The 13917-nt window shown below is 40.7% G+C and overlaps 1 protein-coding gene across 2 annotated transcripts in view; it reads right to left on the bottom strand.

The window, feature by feature from the left end:
• JAK1 (Janus kinase 1) overlaps positions 1 to 13917 on the bottom strand; it is a 131055-nt gene that overhangs the window by 21324 nt on the left and 95814 nt on the right. For both annotated transcript variants that reach the window (XM_037498876.2, XM_054691324.1), the window contains 5 exons: positions 13570 to 13733; positions 11782 to 12124; positions 9793 to 9978; positions 4535 to 4692; positions 2388 to 2511 (listed from right to left, as the gene is read on the bottom strand). In XM_037498876.2, coding sequence (XP_037354773.1) covers positions 2388 to 2511; positions 4535 to 4692; positions 9793 to 9978; positions 11782 to 12124; positions 13570 to 13733 — 975 coding nt within the window. The remainder of the gene's footprint in view (positions 1 to 2387; positions 2512 to 4534; positions 4693 to 9792; positions 9979 to 11781; positions 12125 to 13569; positions 13734 to 13917) is intronic.

Genomic DNA, 13917 nt, shown 5'->3' with positions numbered 1-13917 from the left:
CTTCATAAAGATTAGCAAATAGTATTATGTATAAAATAGTAAGTAACAGTAGTAAGATGTAGCCAGAACTTCCCTAGTCCAGGCATGGTCTCTTGCAGACCATACATCTACTTAAGGGGAGCCAGCCTGCGAGGGGCAACAACTGCCCGGCTCACTGTCAGAACGGCATGATGTCACAGAGAGGAAGTGTGAGCACAAGTTTTCCTTCATGGAAAGTTTCGCAAAGGGAACTATTTTGGTGGTTAAGAATGAGAGTCAGAAAGATCTCCTTAAGGTAAAAGTCGGACAAGTTATTTAAAATTTTGATGCCTCAGTTTTTTTCATCTGGACAATGCAGGTAACACCATCTGTTACAAGTCTTAAAGGAGAACAACGGAGGGAACATGCTTGGCACGGTAACCTAAAATAAACATTACAAGTAATCCTATCTATGAATCCTGTTTCCCCCACATTAGTGGACTCAGGTAGGTCATGATACTAGTCACTGACATTCTTGGTACACACTGGTTAATTCCCTCTCAGGAAGCTGGGCTGTCTCAGGTACCCATTTGTGTTAAAAATATTAACACAAAAGACTGGTGAATCTGTAAGACTGGTGCATCCTATCCAGCAACAAATTTAACAAGTTGTGAACCACTGAGTTTCCATCAGCCGTGAGACCTGTCTGTAGAGGAACAGCCCCAGACAGGTCATAAACCCTAGAGACTTCACCCAGGACACTTGGCAGCACTGTGTTCTTTTGCCATTTCCTCTTTCCATTCTTGATTGAATCCGGTAATGAGAAAGTTCTCTAGAACTTTTCCTAGCTGGTGTATGAGGTCTACAATACTTCTGACGCTATAAAATAATAAAGGCCCTGGGCCTCCCCGGTGGCACAGCAGTTGAGCGCTGGGTTGCAAAGCTGCCCGCAGCCTCTGCAGCGCCGGTTCGAACCCCGGCCGCTGGGCGAGGGTCCCACATGGCCTGCAGACCTCTCCTGCCACACCCACTACTCCCCTCAGCAGTGTACTTCGTCAGTCTGCCTGTTCTGCTCTCCGCTCTGGTGAATTCTCTCACCCTCCCATGCTTCTGACTGTACCCAGTGCTTGTATAAATAAATAATTTTTTAAAAAAAAGAGTGCTGTAAGTCTTCCCGAACTATTGCTTTAAAGACATCCCACAGGGCCTCCCCGGTGGCGCAGCGGTTGAGCGCTGGGTTGCGAACCGCGGCCTCTGCGGCGCCGGTTCGATCCCCGGCTGCTCCCGGCCACCGGAGGGGCCCACATGGCGCGCAGACCTCTCCTGCCGCCCGCTGCTCCCCTCAGCAGTGTACTTCGGTCCTTCTGCCTGCTCTGCTCCCCACTCTGGCTCTGGTGAATTCTCTCACCCTCCCGCGCTTCTGACTGTACCCAGTGCATGTGTAAACAGAACAAACAAACAAACAAATAAATAAATAAAAAACATGCCTCTAAAAAAAAAAAAAAAAAAAAAAAAAAAAAAAAAAAAAAAAAATAAAGACATCCCACAGATGTTGATATGCTTTAAAAAAAATACTAATAATAAAGGCCCTATGGTCTACCGAGATAAAGTCAACAATTCTGACTTCTAATCTTTCAGTACTTCTCTCACATCATTCCCAGCTTCTAGCTACAGTTGAGTCACTAATAAACATTTCCACTTGTCAAAACATGGGACAATAATTTGTCTTTTAAAATGTCTAAGGTTGGGCCTCCCTTGGTGGCACAGCAGTTGAGCGCTGGGCTGCAAAGCTGCCCGCAGCCTCTGCAGCACCAGTTCGATCCCTGACTGCTGGTGAGGGTCCCACATGGCATGCAGACCTCCCCTGCCGCACCCACTGCTCCCCTCAGTGGAATATTTCGTCGGTCTGCCTGTTCTGTTCCCCCCTCTGGCTCTGGTGAATTCTCTCACCCTCCCGTGCTTCTGACTGTACCCAGTGCTTATATAAATAAATAAATAAATCTTTTAAAAAAAAAAAAAAAAGTCTAAGGTTATCATATGGGGAAAACTGTGTGAGGCCAGGCTGCCAAGTCAGCATTCTTGGCACAGGCTTATACCAGTGACTGCCACAAGCAGGTACAGTTCTGGGCCCATGATGACCTTGGCACGAGTAAAATAAACCACTCCAACTGATTACACTAAAGTTCACAGGTGTTTGGAGTGAAGTGATTTTCTTTTGGAGTCACAGTAGACCCCTGCCATTAGGTCCTTGAAGGAAGAAAGGGCCATGAGGAGAAAAGGTTCTGGAGAGGTTACCCTTGTCAGGGATTTTCTGCAACCCAGTATATTCTTTTCCCTCTCCCCAAGGGTAGTGCTCTCTGCAGCAGCTCCTGGTTGCACTGGATACTCTATGGCCGTATGAGTTGGTCCAAGTCAATGTACTGACTGACCTCTGACTTTTCAAAGCAGGTGACGGTCATGAGGATGTTGTCAAAGTCAGTGCAGCTCCACCGCAACACGTACATCCCCTCCTCACTTCCTTCTTGCCGTAATTTATTGATGGCATATTCTGTGCTAGAGGGAGAGAGGCAAAGGGAGAGAAAGCTCATATCAAGTAAGAACATTCTGAATTTCATGGGGTATCTCACTTCCTGAGCTATCTCATATCTAATGGCCAATCACATTACCTACCTTACTCCCTTAAAGTCCTCTGATATGATACACACGGCAAGCTGAAATACTGAGGAACCACAATACAGTCCAATGTCTAGAAGAAGATTCAACCTGCTGCCCAAGGCACTGAGTCCTGCTTATCCCCAAGTTCCCCAGCCATGCTGTCTCCAGCTCTGACAAGGTTCATGATGCAATAGTAGGGGACTCTCTCCACCATCCCCAGTTAGTACAACTAGAACATGAGCCTCAGGAAGGCATGGATTTGAAGTTGAATGCTGATCCCCAGTACCCAGAGAATGCCTGACTTGTAGCAGCTGCTTAATAAAAAAAAAAAAAAAAAAAAAAAGTGAATGAGTAATGAATACTGAAGAAAGAAATCAAAGATTCCTAAGTTGTTACAAAAGAGCATGCCTATCTTACACTCCAATCAGCCTTGGCACATAAAGAACAGTGATGGTTGCTAAATAAATACATGTGTAAGGTAATAACCTTAGTGAGTGGTAATACTTAGTGAATGCTATTAGTGGGTCACTAATTTCTGGTGAGAATCGGCTGATGTGATCAACATGTTAAGAGAGTAATTACCAACTGCTCCATGGTCTCTGATACATTCATACCTTTGCACATGTAGATCTCTCATCAGGGATACCCTTTCCATTCTCTTCAAGACCTGGAAAACCATCACTAATTCTTCAAAGTTTAATCTGACTTGAATGCTGCCTACTCTGAGAGGACTCTTAGACAGGAAACATTCAATAAATACTGAATGTCTACAATGTACCAGGGCACCTGTGAGTGCTGAAAAAAGTAATGAGCAAAGGAGACAGTGTCCCTGCCTTTATGGCACTCATAATTTGATTGGTATGGGTAGGCTGACAAGAAACAGACATAGAAATAAACATAGTATTAGGAGGGAATACCTGCCACTGAAGAAAAATAAAGCAAAGTGAAGGAGCCAGGAAGTGTGGGTTACAAAGGGGGAAAGGTGCTGTTATTTCACTTGAGATGACAATTTGAGTGACACCTGAAGAAAGCAGTTGTGTATATTCTGGAGGAAGGACATTCCAGGTCAAAGGAAGACCAACTGTCAGGGCTCCGAAGCTTACCTGTGGCTGGGGTATTTGAGGGACATGCTTTATTCAACTGCTTAACCCCCTGCTCTGCAATTCTATGTGTCTCCCCATGAGTCTGTGAACCTTTCCACATCACTAACAAATTAATGGTCTACAAGGTAACTGGGATAGGGATGAAGTGGGAACCACATCACATGAAAGGCATATGAAGAGATGTATATATATACATAGTCATATGTAAGTGGAATTAAGGTAAACCCCTGTTGTTTCAAATGGCAGAACTCAAATGAATAAGCAGAAGTTTTCAAACTTCATCTGAAAAAGGTATATGTTTGTTAGAGTTGTAATACACTGGCTGCTTCACTGAGTCCTAAGTACCCCATCACAGAGGCATTTCAGCTCACCCAACTAGTTCTGACAAGCAGGTAAGAAAAGAGATCCTGCAAAGCCCCTTATTGCTTGAAGACTTTGTCACCCTCTCTGATTCCACCGTGCATCTGGCACTTTAGGACAAGGTGATTCAGATTTCCATTACACTTGTCTGATCTGTGTACTATCTTTCTTGAGTCACCCATAGTGCTTGACATAGCAAAGTATTAGGAAGTACAGCTATGCAGAGATAAGGGGTTAAACTATGAGAAGACACCAATAAGGGAGAAGAGATGAAAGGCAGCTGCAAGAACCAAGGTTAAGATATGACAGCAAGTCTTCACCAACCAAGAGCAAGGATGGAAGAGAATACCAAACAAGTACTAAACAACACGCTCAACTGTCTGAGGCAGCCACACCTCCCATCACTAAAATATGGGTTCTTTTCACACCAAGGTAACTGAAAAGGTGCTAGAACCAACCTAATTGGACCATGACAGCCATTCTGTATGTTGTGGACGATCAATGGGGGAGCCACATCGGTGCAGAGGTAATGATGGGCATCTGCTGTGAGTCGGAAATAGCCATCCACCAGGGACACAAAGGACAAGGCCTCCTCGTGGGAAGAGAGTTTCAGCTCCTGGTGAGAGAGAAGAAACATTGTGGTTACATCATGTATTTACCATTGTAAGCAAATGACTATGCAGAAGTAAACAGTGAGAGGATCTTTAAAACAAAATGGAGAGGGCCTCCGCGGTGGCGCAGCGGTTAAGCGCTGGGTTGCGAAGCTGCCCGCAGCCTCTGCGGCGCCGGTTCGATCCCCGGCTGCTCCCCGGCCACCAGAGGAGGGTCCCACATGGCGCGCGGACCTCTCCTGCCGCCCGCTGCTCCCCTCAGCAGTGTACTTCGGTCCTTCTGCCTGCTCTGCCCCTCGCCCTGGCTCTGGTGAATTCTCTCACCCTCCCGCGCTTCTGACTGTACCCAGTGCTTGTATAAATAATAAATAAACAAACAAATAAATAAATAAAATATTTTTAAAAATAAAATAAAAAAAATTAAAAAAAATAAAAAAAAATAAAAAAATAAAAAATAAAAAAATAAAAAAAATAAAAAAATAAAAAAAAATAAAAAAAATAAAAAAAAATAAAAAATAAAAAAAAAAAATAAAAAAATAAAAAAATAAAAATAAAAAAAAAAAAAACAACAAAATGGAGAATGCATGACTCCAAAGGGAAATTCATTTTTGAGGGTAGTAACTGTACCCTTTGTATTTATATAAGACTGTGTTCACTATACTGTCCCATCTATTATGTCAAAACTAACAGACAAAGTATGTTTGTGTATGGGAAAGGGAGGCAGAAGACCTATGGAGAAGCTATCATCTGTGTCTAGACTGTGGATTGAGTCTTAATCAAGGTGGTGAAGATGTAGAAATGAAGTAGGAAGAGTGGAGGGTGAAGTGGTGCCCTGGTCTTGGCACTGGACAATGACTGAGTCAGGATTATTCCTGTTTTAAAGAAAAGGAAACAGAAAGGTGCTCTGTCTCATGCAGAGTTGGTCTAGAAGGTGAAACTCCAGATTTTAATCCAAGATTGCTCCCAAGACAACAATGAAGCTGTTGGATTAAGGGACTTCTGAAGGTTTGGAGAGATCAGAGTCTTATAGTGGGAGAGGGAAAGGCAAAAGAGGAGAAAAGAGGGAATTTTCATGTAAGGAAGGTTTTCAGATAAATGCAGGTGAAGACAGGTGGATTTTTGTGTTCGATCACATAGCCCTTGGGCAGAATGATCATTTGAGAGAAGCTATGGGGCCAGCCAGAAACATATCCTAGTAATAAAACATGCAAAGCTAAAATTTAGTTGGGATTCAGGAAGTATTTAAAAAGCACCTGAGCCTTCAGAAAAGGGCAAAATGACACTTGAAAATAAGATACTTTCCACAGCATTGGAGAACAGGAGAGGCTAGTAGCACAGAAAAACAGAGATAAGACCAATGAAAGGGAAAGTGGACAGATACAAGCACAAGACAGGATGGAGGCAAGAAAGCCTCATGATGCCACAGGAAGAATACTCTGAGGCTGTGAGCCAAAGGTGCCAAGTGAGGTCAGGACCACCGTAAGAGTGGCAATTTGGAAAGGAGACTCTGTGTTAAGGGTGTGCTGATGTTGTGACCTTTCGGGTATGATGTGGCATCCATATGCAGATTCTCAGAGAGCGAATTCAAGATGGTATGTCTTGAGTAGCTCTTTATGTATCTTATGTGAGCAGAAATCTGAATTGAAATGGGAGGGGCTAAGGTGATCCAGAAAGAAGAGATAAATCAAGATACAATTTGGAAAGCATCATGCTTTCCTAGAAGATCAGAAGGCGAAGTTTTGCCTGATCAAAGGGTTTAGAAAAACCCTAGTTGGGAAGGAAAAGGGAAGTGAGATACTCAAGAAAAAGTATGACATAATGTTAATCCACAAGCTCTAGAGCCAGCTTACCTGGATTCAAATCTCAACACCTCCACTGGCTATTATATTCAAGTCTATGGAATCATCATTTTTATAGGTCAAAAATTGCCATATAATGGCAATTTCATATGATTTAACCTAATAGCTGTTGTGACCTTGGGCAAGTTACTTAACCTCTTTGTGGCTCAGTTTCTTCCTCTATAAAATGGGGATAGTTACAGCCACACCTCACAGATATGAAAACAAAGAGTTGATATTTGTATTTAGAATAGGAAGTGCCTGGCATATAGTGAGAGTTAGTGTTTATAAAGGAAGAATTTTTTGCTGCCTTCCTCCTGCTCCTCATACAGCATATCTTGGCACAGATGCACAGATGCACTGGCCCACATAACCAGAGTGAGGTAAGTCTAGCTTGGATGACAGGTGCCCCAAGTGGGTGCTGGACTTGACTCTGTCAGCCAGGAAAGGATGGGGCAGGCTCACAAAACTTGTACCAGCTGGCTGTTGCTTCTCCTCTGCCATGCATCTTAAGGGTGTGGCCATGCTGAGAGCCAGATTGTGGATGTGCCAATCCCATCTCACTACAGAGCCCCGGGGAAGATAATGTCTTGGAAACGAAAGCAGCAAGGGCCACAGCTGTCACTTCTCTTTATAACCCCATACAGTTTCTATACCTCTACCTAAGTTTCAGATTCTCCCAATGAAATGGAACTTAAATAAGATAATGTAGATAGACAGAGTAAATAACACGGCCTAATATCTAGAATACGCGGACTAAATAACATTTATTTTTATTTTCTTCCTCCCTCCATTTTCTATTTTCCTATTAATATCTGCCTGGGCTCTTCTACTTCTCCTTCACTTCATTTTTCACTTATTTTCTGATAAATCCTGATATATATTGTTTAAAAAGGGAGGGGGTACAAAAATGAATCATGATATAAGAAAATAAATTTAATTTTTAAAGAACTAGACATAAGACCTGAAACCATAAAATACATAAAAGGAAATACAGGCAAAACACTACATGATATGCACATCAAAGACATCTTTACAGACACATCACCCAAAGCAGTGATAGTGAAGGCAAAGATAAACAACTGGGACTACATCAAATTAAAGAGCTTCTGCACAGCAAAAGAGACAATAACAAAAACAAAGAGAAACCCCACCAACTGGGAGAACATTTTTGCACCCAACACTAATGATAAAGGACTGATCACAAAAATCTGCAAAGAGCTGACGAGACTCAATAACAACAAAGAAAATAATCCAGTCAAAAAATGGGCAGAAGAGCTAAAAAGAAACTTCTCTGAAGAGGAAATGCAAATGGCCAACAGGCATATGAAAAAATGTTCAACATCACTTATAATCAGGGAAATGTAAATCAAAACTACAATGAGATACCATCTCACACCAGTGAGAATGGCACATATTAAAAAACTAGCAACAACAAATGTTGGCGAGGTTGTGGAGAAAAAGGAGCTCTCCTGCACTGCTGGTGGGAGTGCAAACTGGTCCAACCACTATGGAGAGCTGTGTGGAGATTTTTGGACCTACTTAACATAGAGCTTCCATATGATCCAGCAATTCCACTCCTAGGTATTTACCCAAAGGACATAGAAACATCAATTCCAAAGAGCACCTGCACCCCTATGTTTATAGCAGCACTATTTACAATAGCTAAGCTTTGGAAAACCCAAATGCCCAAAAATAGATGACTGGATCAAGAAGATGTGGTACATATACACCATAGAATATTACTCAGCATTCAAAAAAGATAAACACATGTAATTTGCAGCAACATGGATAGAGCTGGAAGGGATCATGCTCAGCGAAATAAGCCAGAAAGAAAAAGAAAAATACCGGATGGTCTCACTCATAGCAGAATCTAGAAAACTTAAATAAGGGACCAGGAAAAAGAATAACTATAAGAAAGAAAATATCCAAATCAACAAACAACTATGAACCCGAGACACTCTATGGGTGGTGGGGGGCGGGGAAAGGAGGGATTGGGATCAAAATAAGGGGGTTGCAATTGTATGGGGAATATAAAAATAAAATTAAAAAAATAATAAAATTTTTTTTAAATAAAAGGGGGAAATACAATGTTCAACTATGTGTTTGTGCATACTCTAAGGTTCTTGGATTTTTTTTAACAAAATTGGTTCCATTCTATACATGCTTTTATATTCTGCTTTTTTCTATTCATAAAATATTTTCCAGATTTTTTTACATTCAGCAATTTGTTTATATAATATGCTACTACTCAGTCGAATTATGATTTATTTTCCGTTTCTCCTATTATTTCATATTTAAGTAATTTTACTTTGATACTATAAATACCATAGGAATAAAGAATCTCACCCATAGAGCACTGCCTGCATCTCTCATAGATCTATAGGTTCCTGAATGGAGAGATACATAAATATTTTCAAGGCTCTTTATACATACTGCTAAACTGCCTTCTAAAAGGCATACCACAAAACCAAGTTATTCTGGATGTAAAAGGGTGATCAGCTGTCTGTCCTAAATCCTATCACCAGATACTTTCCCAGCACTGAGTGTTACCCTTTTGACACATTGTAAAACTTTTGAGTAAAACCTGGTACTTTCTTTCCCTAGTGTTGACTACCTTTACTCTGTAAAAATGCCTGCCTCACCAGCCTGTTCTCTCCACATGCTGTCAGCTGAGACTCTCCTAAGGCAAACATGTTTATTTTGGCAGGGTTCCCACTTCCCCTGCCAAACTGGGCTGCCTGTCTAGATTATGTCCTCAAGTGATACCAAGTAAGAGGAAGTGAGATTGAAAACCCCTTCTGTCCAAGAGGCACTTGGGTGTGCCTAACACCATGAGGAGGACTGCAAACTGTGGCCACAGCTCTGGCCTGGCAGTCTGCTGAGGTGCAAACTGGAACTTCCCACCAGCCCCAGCCCAGAGGACCCACCCAGCTCAGCAGAGAAGACCCGCAGGAGCCCTTGGTGGAAAACACTGATGTTAACCCATCCTCTTTTCCTTCAAATCCACTAACTTTTGTGAATCAAACTCTAAAGCAGTTAGCATATTTTAAGACCAAAGAAAGGCTCTAGAATGTACTGATGTAACTTTAAAACTGGTACTGATAATACCGATATCAGCAATAGGGACTTTCTGGTTTGTACAAGAAAAACATCTGATTTTCTCTTTGGGACAGGAACTCTGAGAAGCATGTGCTACATCATTGTCCTCAACAATGTCTCTCTCATCACCAGATCCAGAGTGAATTGATTCTAAAGCAAACTTACCATTTTTTTGTTGTCCTGCTTATTAATGCTGACCAAAGATTCCTTTATTACAATGTGAGTGATTTCAGGGAAGTAAGAGAAATTATTCCACTCTTCCCGGATTCTGTTTTTTTCTTCATCCTTCTTATGTTTACTTTCCAGTTTTTTCCGTTTCAGTTTATTTTTTTCCTTTTCAACAGGAACAACCTTGTAAGATATATATTTAAAAGTGTCAGAATTAACTTGGTTTTCTCATTTTCTATTGATGGAAGGTCAATGTTTCTAGCAAACTATTGCAGGGTTTACATCTAAGGAGGACACGGTCAGCAGGTCCGGGTTTATAGAGGTTTATAGACGAATGGGAGAGCTGGCACCTGTGAGCTTAGGACTGCAAATTTTGAGACCTACCACAGAGACTTGGTATTTTATAACTGGAAGAGATCTTAATGAACAAACCAACAATAATATTTATATAATCTATAACGTTACCTCAGAAAGAGAAACAAATGCCCACTAACCATGCATCTACAGTCAGATCTCTCTACCCCAGACAATGTATGTGTTTTAATATAGACAAAAAAACATGTTTTCTTCCAAATGTGACTGGACAGAACAGACTTTCTTCTTTTACAATTTATTATGATTGTCTTGACTTTGACAGTATTCAAGTCAGAATTTTTGAGATGACATGAATCCCATATATAAATAATTCAGGGAATCATATGTGTTTGATAAGATTAAGTATTTTGCATTGTCTAGGTGTTAAAGACTACCAATCTGGGCTAATAACCTAACTAGTTAACTGGCAAAAGCAGGGTATCTCTCTGACTCATCATTTCCCCATTTATAAAACCAAAATTTCACATCTTCACAAGATTCTTTGAGGATTAAATAAATAATTATTAACACAGTATATAATATGTAGAGAGGATTCAGGGCTAGGCACTGTTATTTCAGCATGAACAGAGTCTCTTATTTAAAATAATAGCAGCTAGGGCCTCCCCGGTGGCGCAGCGGTTGAGCGCTGGGTTGCGAAGCTGACCGCAGCCTCTGCAGCGCCGGTTTGATCCCCGGCTGCTCCCCGGCCACCGGAGGAGGGTCCCACATGGCGCGCAGACCTCTCCTGCCGCCCGCTGCTCCCCTCAGCAGTGTACTTGGTCCTTCTGCCTGCTCTGCTCCCTGCTCTGGCTCTGGTGAATTCTCTCACCCTCCTGCGCTTCTGACTGTACCCAGTGCTTGTACAAATAAATAAATAAAATAAATAAATAATAAATAAATAAATAAATCCAAAAAAAAAATAAAATAAAATAATAGCAGCTATAATAATTTATTAAACACTTACCATATACCAGTCTGTGCTAAATGATACTTAGTTCTCTCAACAACCCTATGAAGCAGATACAGTAAGTATCTCCATTTACAGATGGTTAACATGTGGCTTATATAGGTAACGCTCTCGAGTAATAACTCTAAATAATTGAGACCAGAATTGAACAGGTCTATTTAGTTTTAGAACCCATGCTTTTAAACCACTTTGTTCTATAACAACACTCAATAAAGTAGCTTCAAATGCAAAGTCCTATTTTCCTATTTTCATGGAGTTGGATGTCTAAGTTCAATTCTTGGCACAACTGCTTTTTAGCTATAATCTAGGACCAGTTTAATTGCTCTGTACCTCTTTGTGCTCATCTATAAAACAGGGATAGTGGTAGTATTCCCCTCAAAGACTTTTCTTTTAAATAATAAATGAATACATGTAAAATGCATGTAGAAAATTACTTAGTACATGGTAAACATTCCATAAATGTCTATAGTTACTGTATTATTACATGTTAATGCACAGTTCTCCATTTTCCTACAGAACTCAATAAATACTTAAACAATTCTACATGATGCAATAAAAGATGAAAGATAAATGGTCTCTAGCCTAAATTAATTCAGTCTACAGTGATGGACATGCAACCATGTAATAAAGGAAATTGTTTTAATCAGCCACTTCTTGCCACTTACAATTGGTTTCTGCCTCCATTGGATTCCAAGATTTCCAGTCACCATAACTTCATAGTAGACAATGTTACCACTGTCATTTGCATGAAAGCGATTCATCTCATTTTCTGATGAAATCAATAACATGGAAGTCTCAAATATTTCAGCACCATAATGTTTTGTCAAAGTTTCCAATGTAGCCAGGTATTTCACCTTCAGGTCATGTGTGGACACACTGCTGTCACAGATGGTCTTATTGTTAAATTCCTTTAGGAAATCCTTGAAAACATTATTTATCCGCATTCTGGTAAGAAGGTTCCTCTGTCTGATGGACTTATTCAATGTTTCTGGAATATATCGCTTGTAACTAAAAGAAAGTAGGAAAATATATCTCTTTTTTATATGTATATTAGCAGAGAATAGTTCAGAAACTAATTCTATAAATCTTCCTTCCACATGTTGCCAAATGAGAAGAGGGGATCTACTCCCAGAGGGCCCTAGACAGAAACTGACAAACCTAAGATGGAGGTGAATAGAGACCAAGAGAGAACAGAAAATATAAGTACCACAGATCTTACTGAAATGAAAAGTCCTACAAATATCTTATTTTCTGGGTCACAAAGCAGGTAGTAAGACTGATTTATCTATGTTTTTGGTGGCTAGAGTCACTTCCTGGGCATGTTAGTATTCACATAAGCATATTGTATTAAGATTTAGTATTAGAAAATAGTCTGAAAGTGTGAAGAGTGATTATAGATGCTTTATATTCTATTTGCTTGTCTATCTTATATTTTTTCTATAAAGAGCACATATTGCTTTTATAAGAAATTGGAATGTAAAAACTAATTAGATACCATGTGAAAATGTTCCAGATATATAGAGATATATCTGTATCTATATATATATATAATGGAACAATAAACTGAAATATTAGTTACCCATCCAGGTGCTAATGGGGAGAATGTATGACAAACAGTATCTCAACAAACTGACACACTACTAGAAGAAGAGTCAGTTTTAAGAAGAATATGAGTACCCATGACAAAAGAAACAAGTCCACTGGGAGACCAGTGTGCTCATTACTCCCAGGCCTGAGACAGCATCCAGCACAGGGTGATCTAATCCCTGCTATGTGAATGGTTTCCCAACAATGGGAAACTGGGAAGTTTGGCATTTATCCTCCCTTTTTTTTAGATTAATCTAGTAGAAAGGAAGAAAAAAGTGGCCATTTTTTACTTTAAAATAAAGAGGGCCACTGGTTCAAAAACTGACCCTTTCAGAGATTGGTAGGAATCACACAGATTGAATATTTCATCACAAAAAAATTGATCACAAATTATATTTTTAAGTTAATACAATTTTTTTAAGGTAACAGCTGAGCATCCTTCACATCAGAATTAACAGCTCTCTAGTAAACTCTGGTCCAGGCTGGGAATAGTAGTAGCTACCTGCAGAAGTATACTGAGAAAGATTTTAAGATGGTCTAGCAAAAAAGAGAAAGTACAGTGATAAGACAGCAGTGCCCACCGTGGGCAGGGAGTGAAGTGGAGGGCATGTGGCCACTAATCTGATTGGCTACCCCAGCCTAGAACTTTCATTCTAGCACAAATTTCTGAGGTTATCTGTAAACATTCAAAATCATAACACAATCAAAACTGTGCTGTCTTTATAAGACTTGGGCTTACTCAGACTTGGGTTTATTCAGAAGACATGGACCAACCAAAAGCTGGCAGTGGTTAAACTGATATACAAGAGAAGAATAAAAATAACACCAATCCCACAATCAATTTCTGAGCCATCCAAAAGATCTACCTGATGTCCTTGGGAAGTTCTGGCAACTGCATCTTCTTCATCATGGCATAGTGTGAGATGGCCAGGACAGCCATTCCCAGACACTCATTCTCAATATCATGTCCATCCTGTTCAGTCTTAGGGTCTCGAATGGGAGCCAAGCATTTGACCAAGTCATATTGTCCCTTTGGAACAGAGGAGAGAAGAAATGAATCACCACTGAACTTTTAAATGCCCACCCACGGGCCTTCCCTGGTGGTGCAGCAGTTGAGCGCTGGGCTGCAAGGCCGCCCACAGCCTCTGCACCGGTTCGATGCCCGGCCTCTGGCGAGGGTCCCACATGGCGTGAGAGACTGCGCCTGCTGTGCC

This window comes from Talpa occidentalis, unplaced genomic scaffold (genome assembly GCF_014898055.3).
Source record: "Talpa occidentalis isolate TD23 unplaced genomic scaffold, MPIMG_talOcc4v2.1 talOcc4.9, whole genome shotgun sequence".
Taxonomy (NCBI): domain Eukaryota; kingdom Metazoa; phylum Chordata; class Mammalia; order Eulipotyphla; family Talpidae; genus Talpa; species Talpa occidentalis.
Note: the sequence above shows the minus strand (reverse complement) of the source record. Positions and strands in the feature narration are given on the sequence as shown.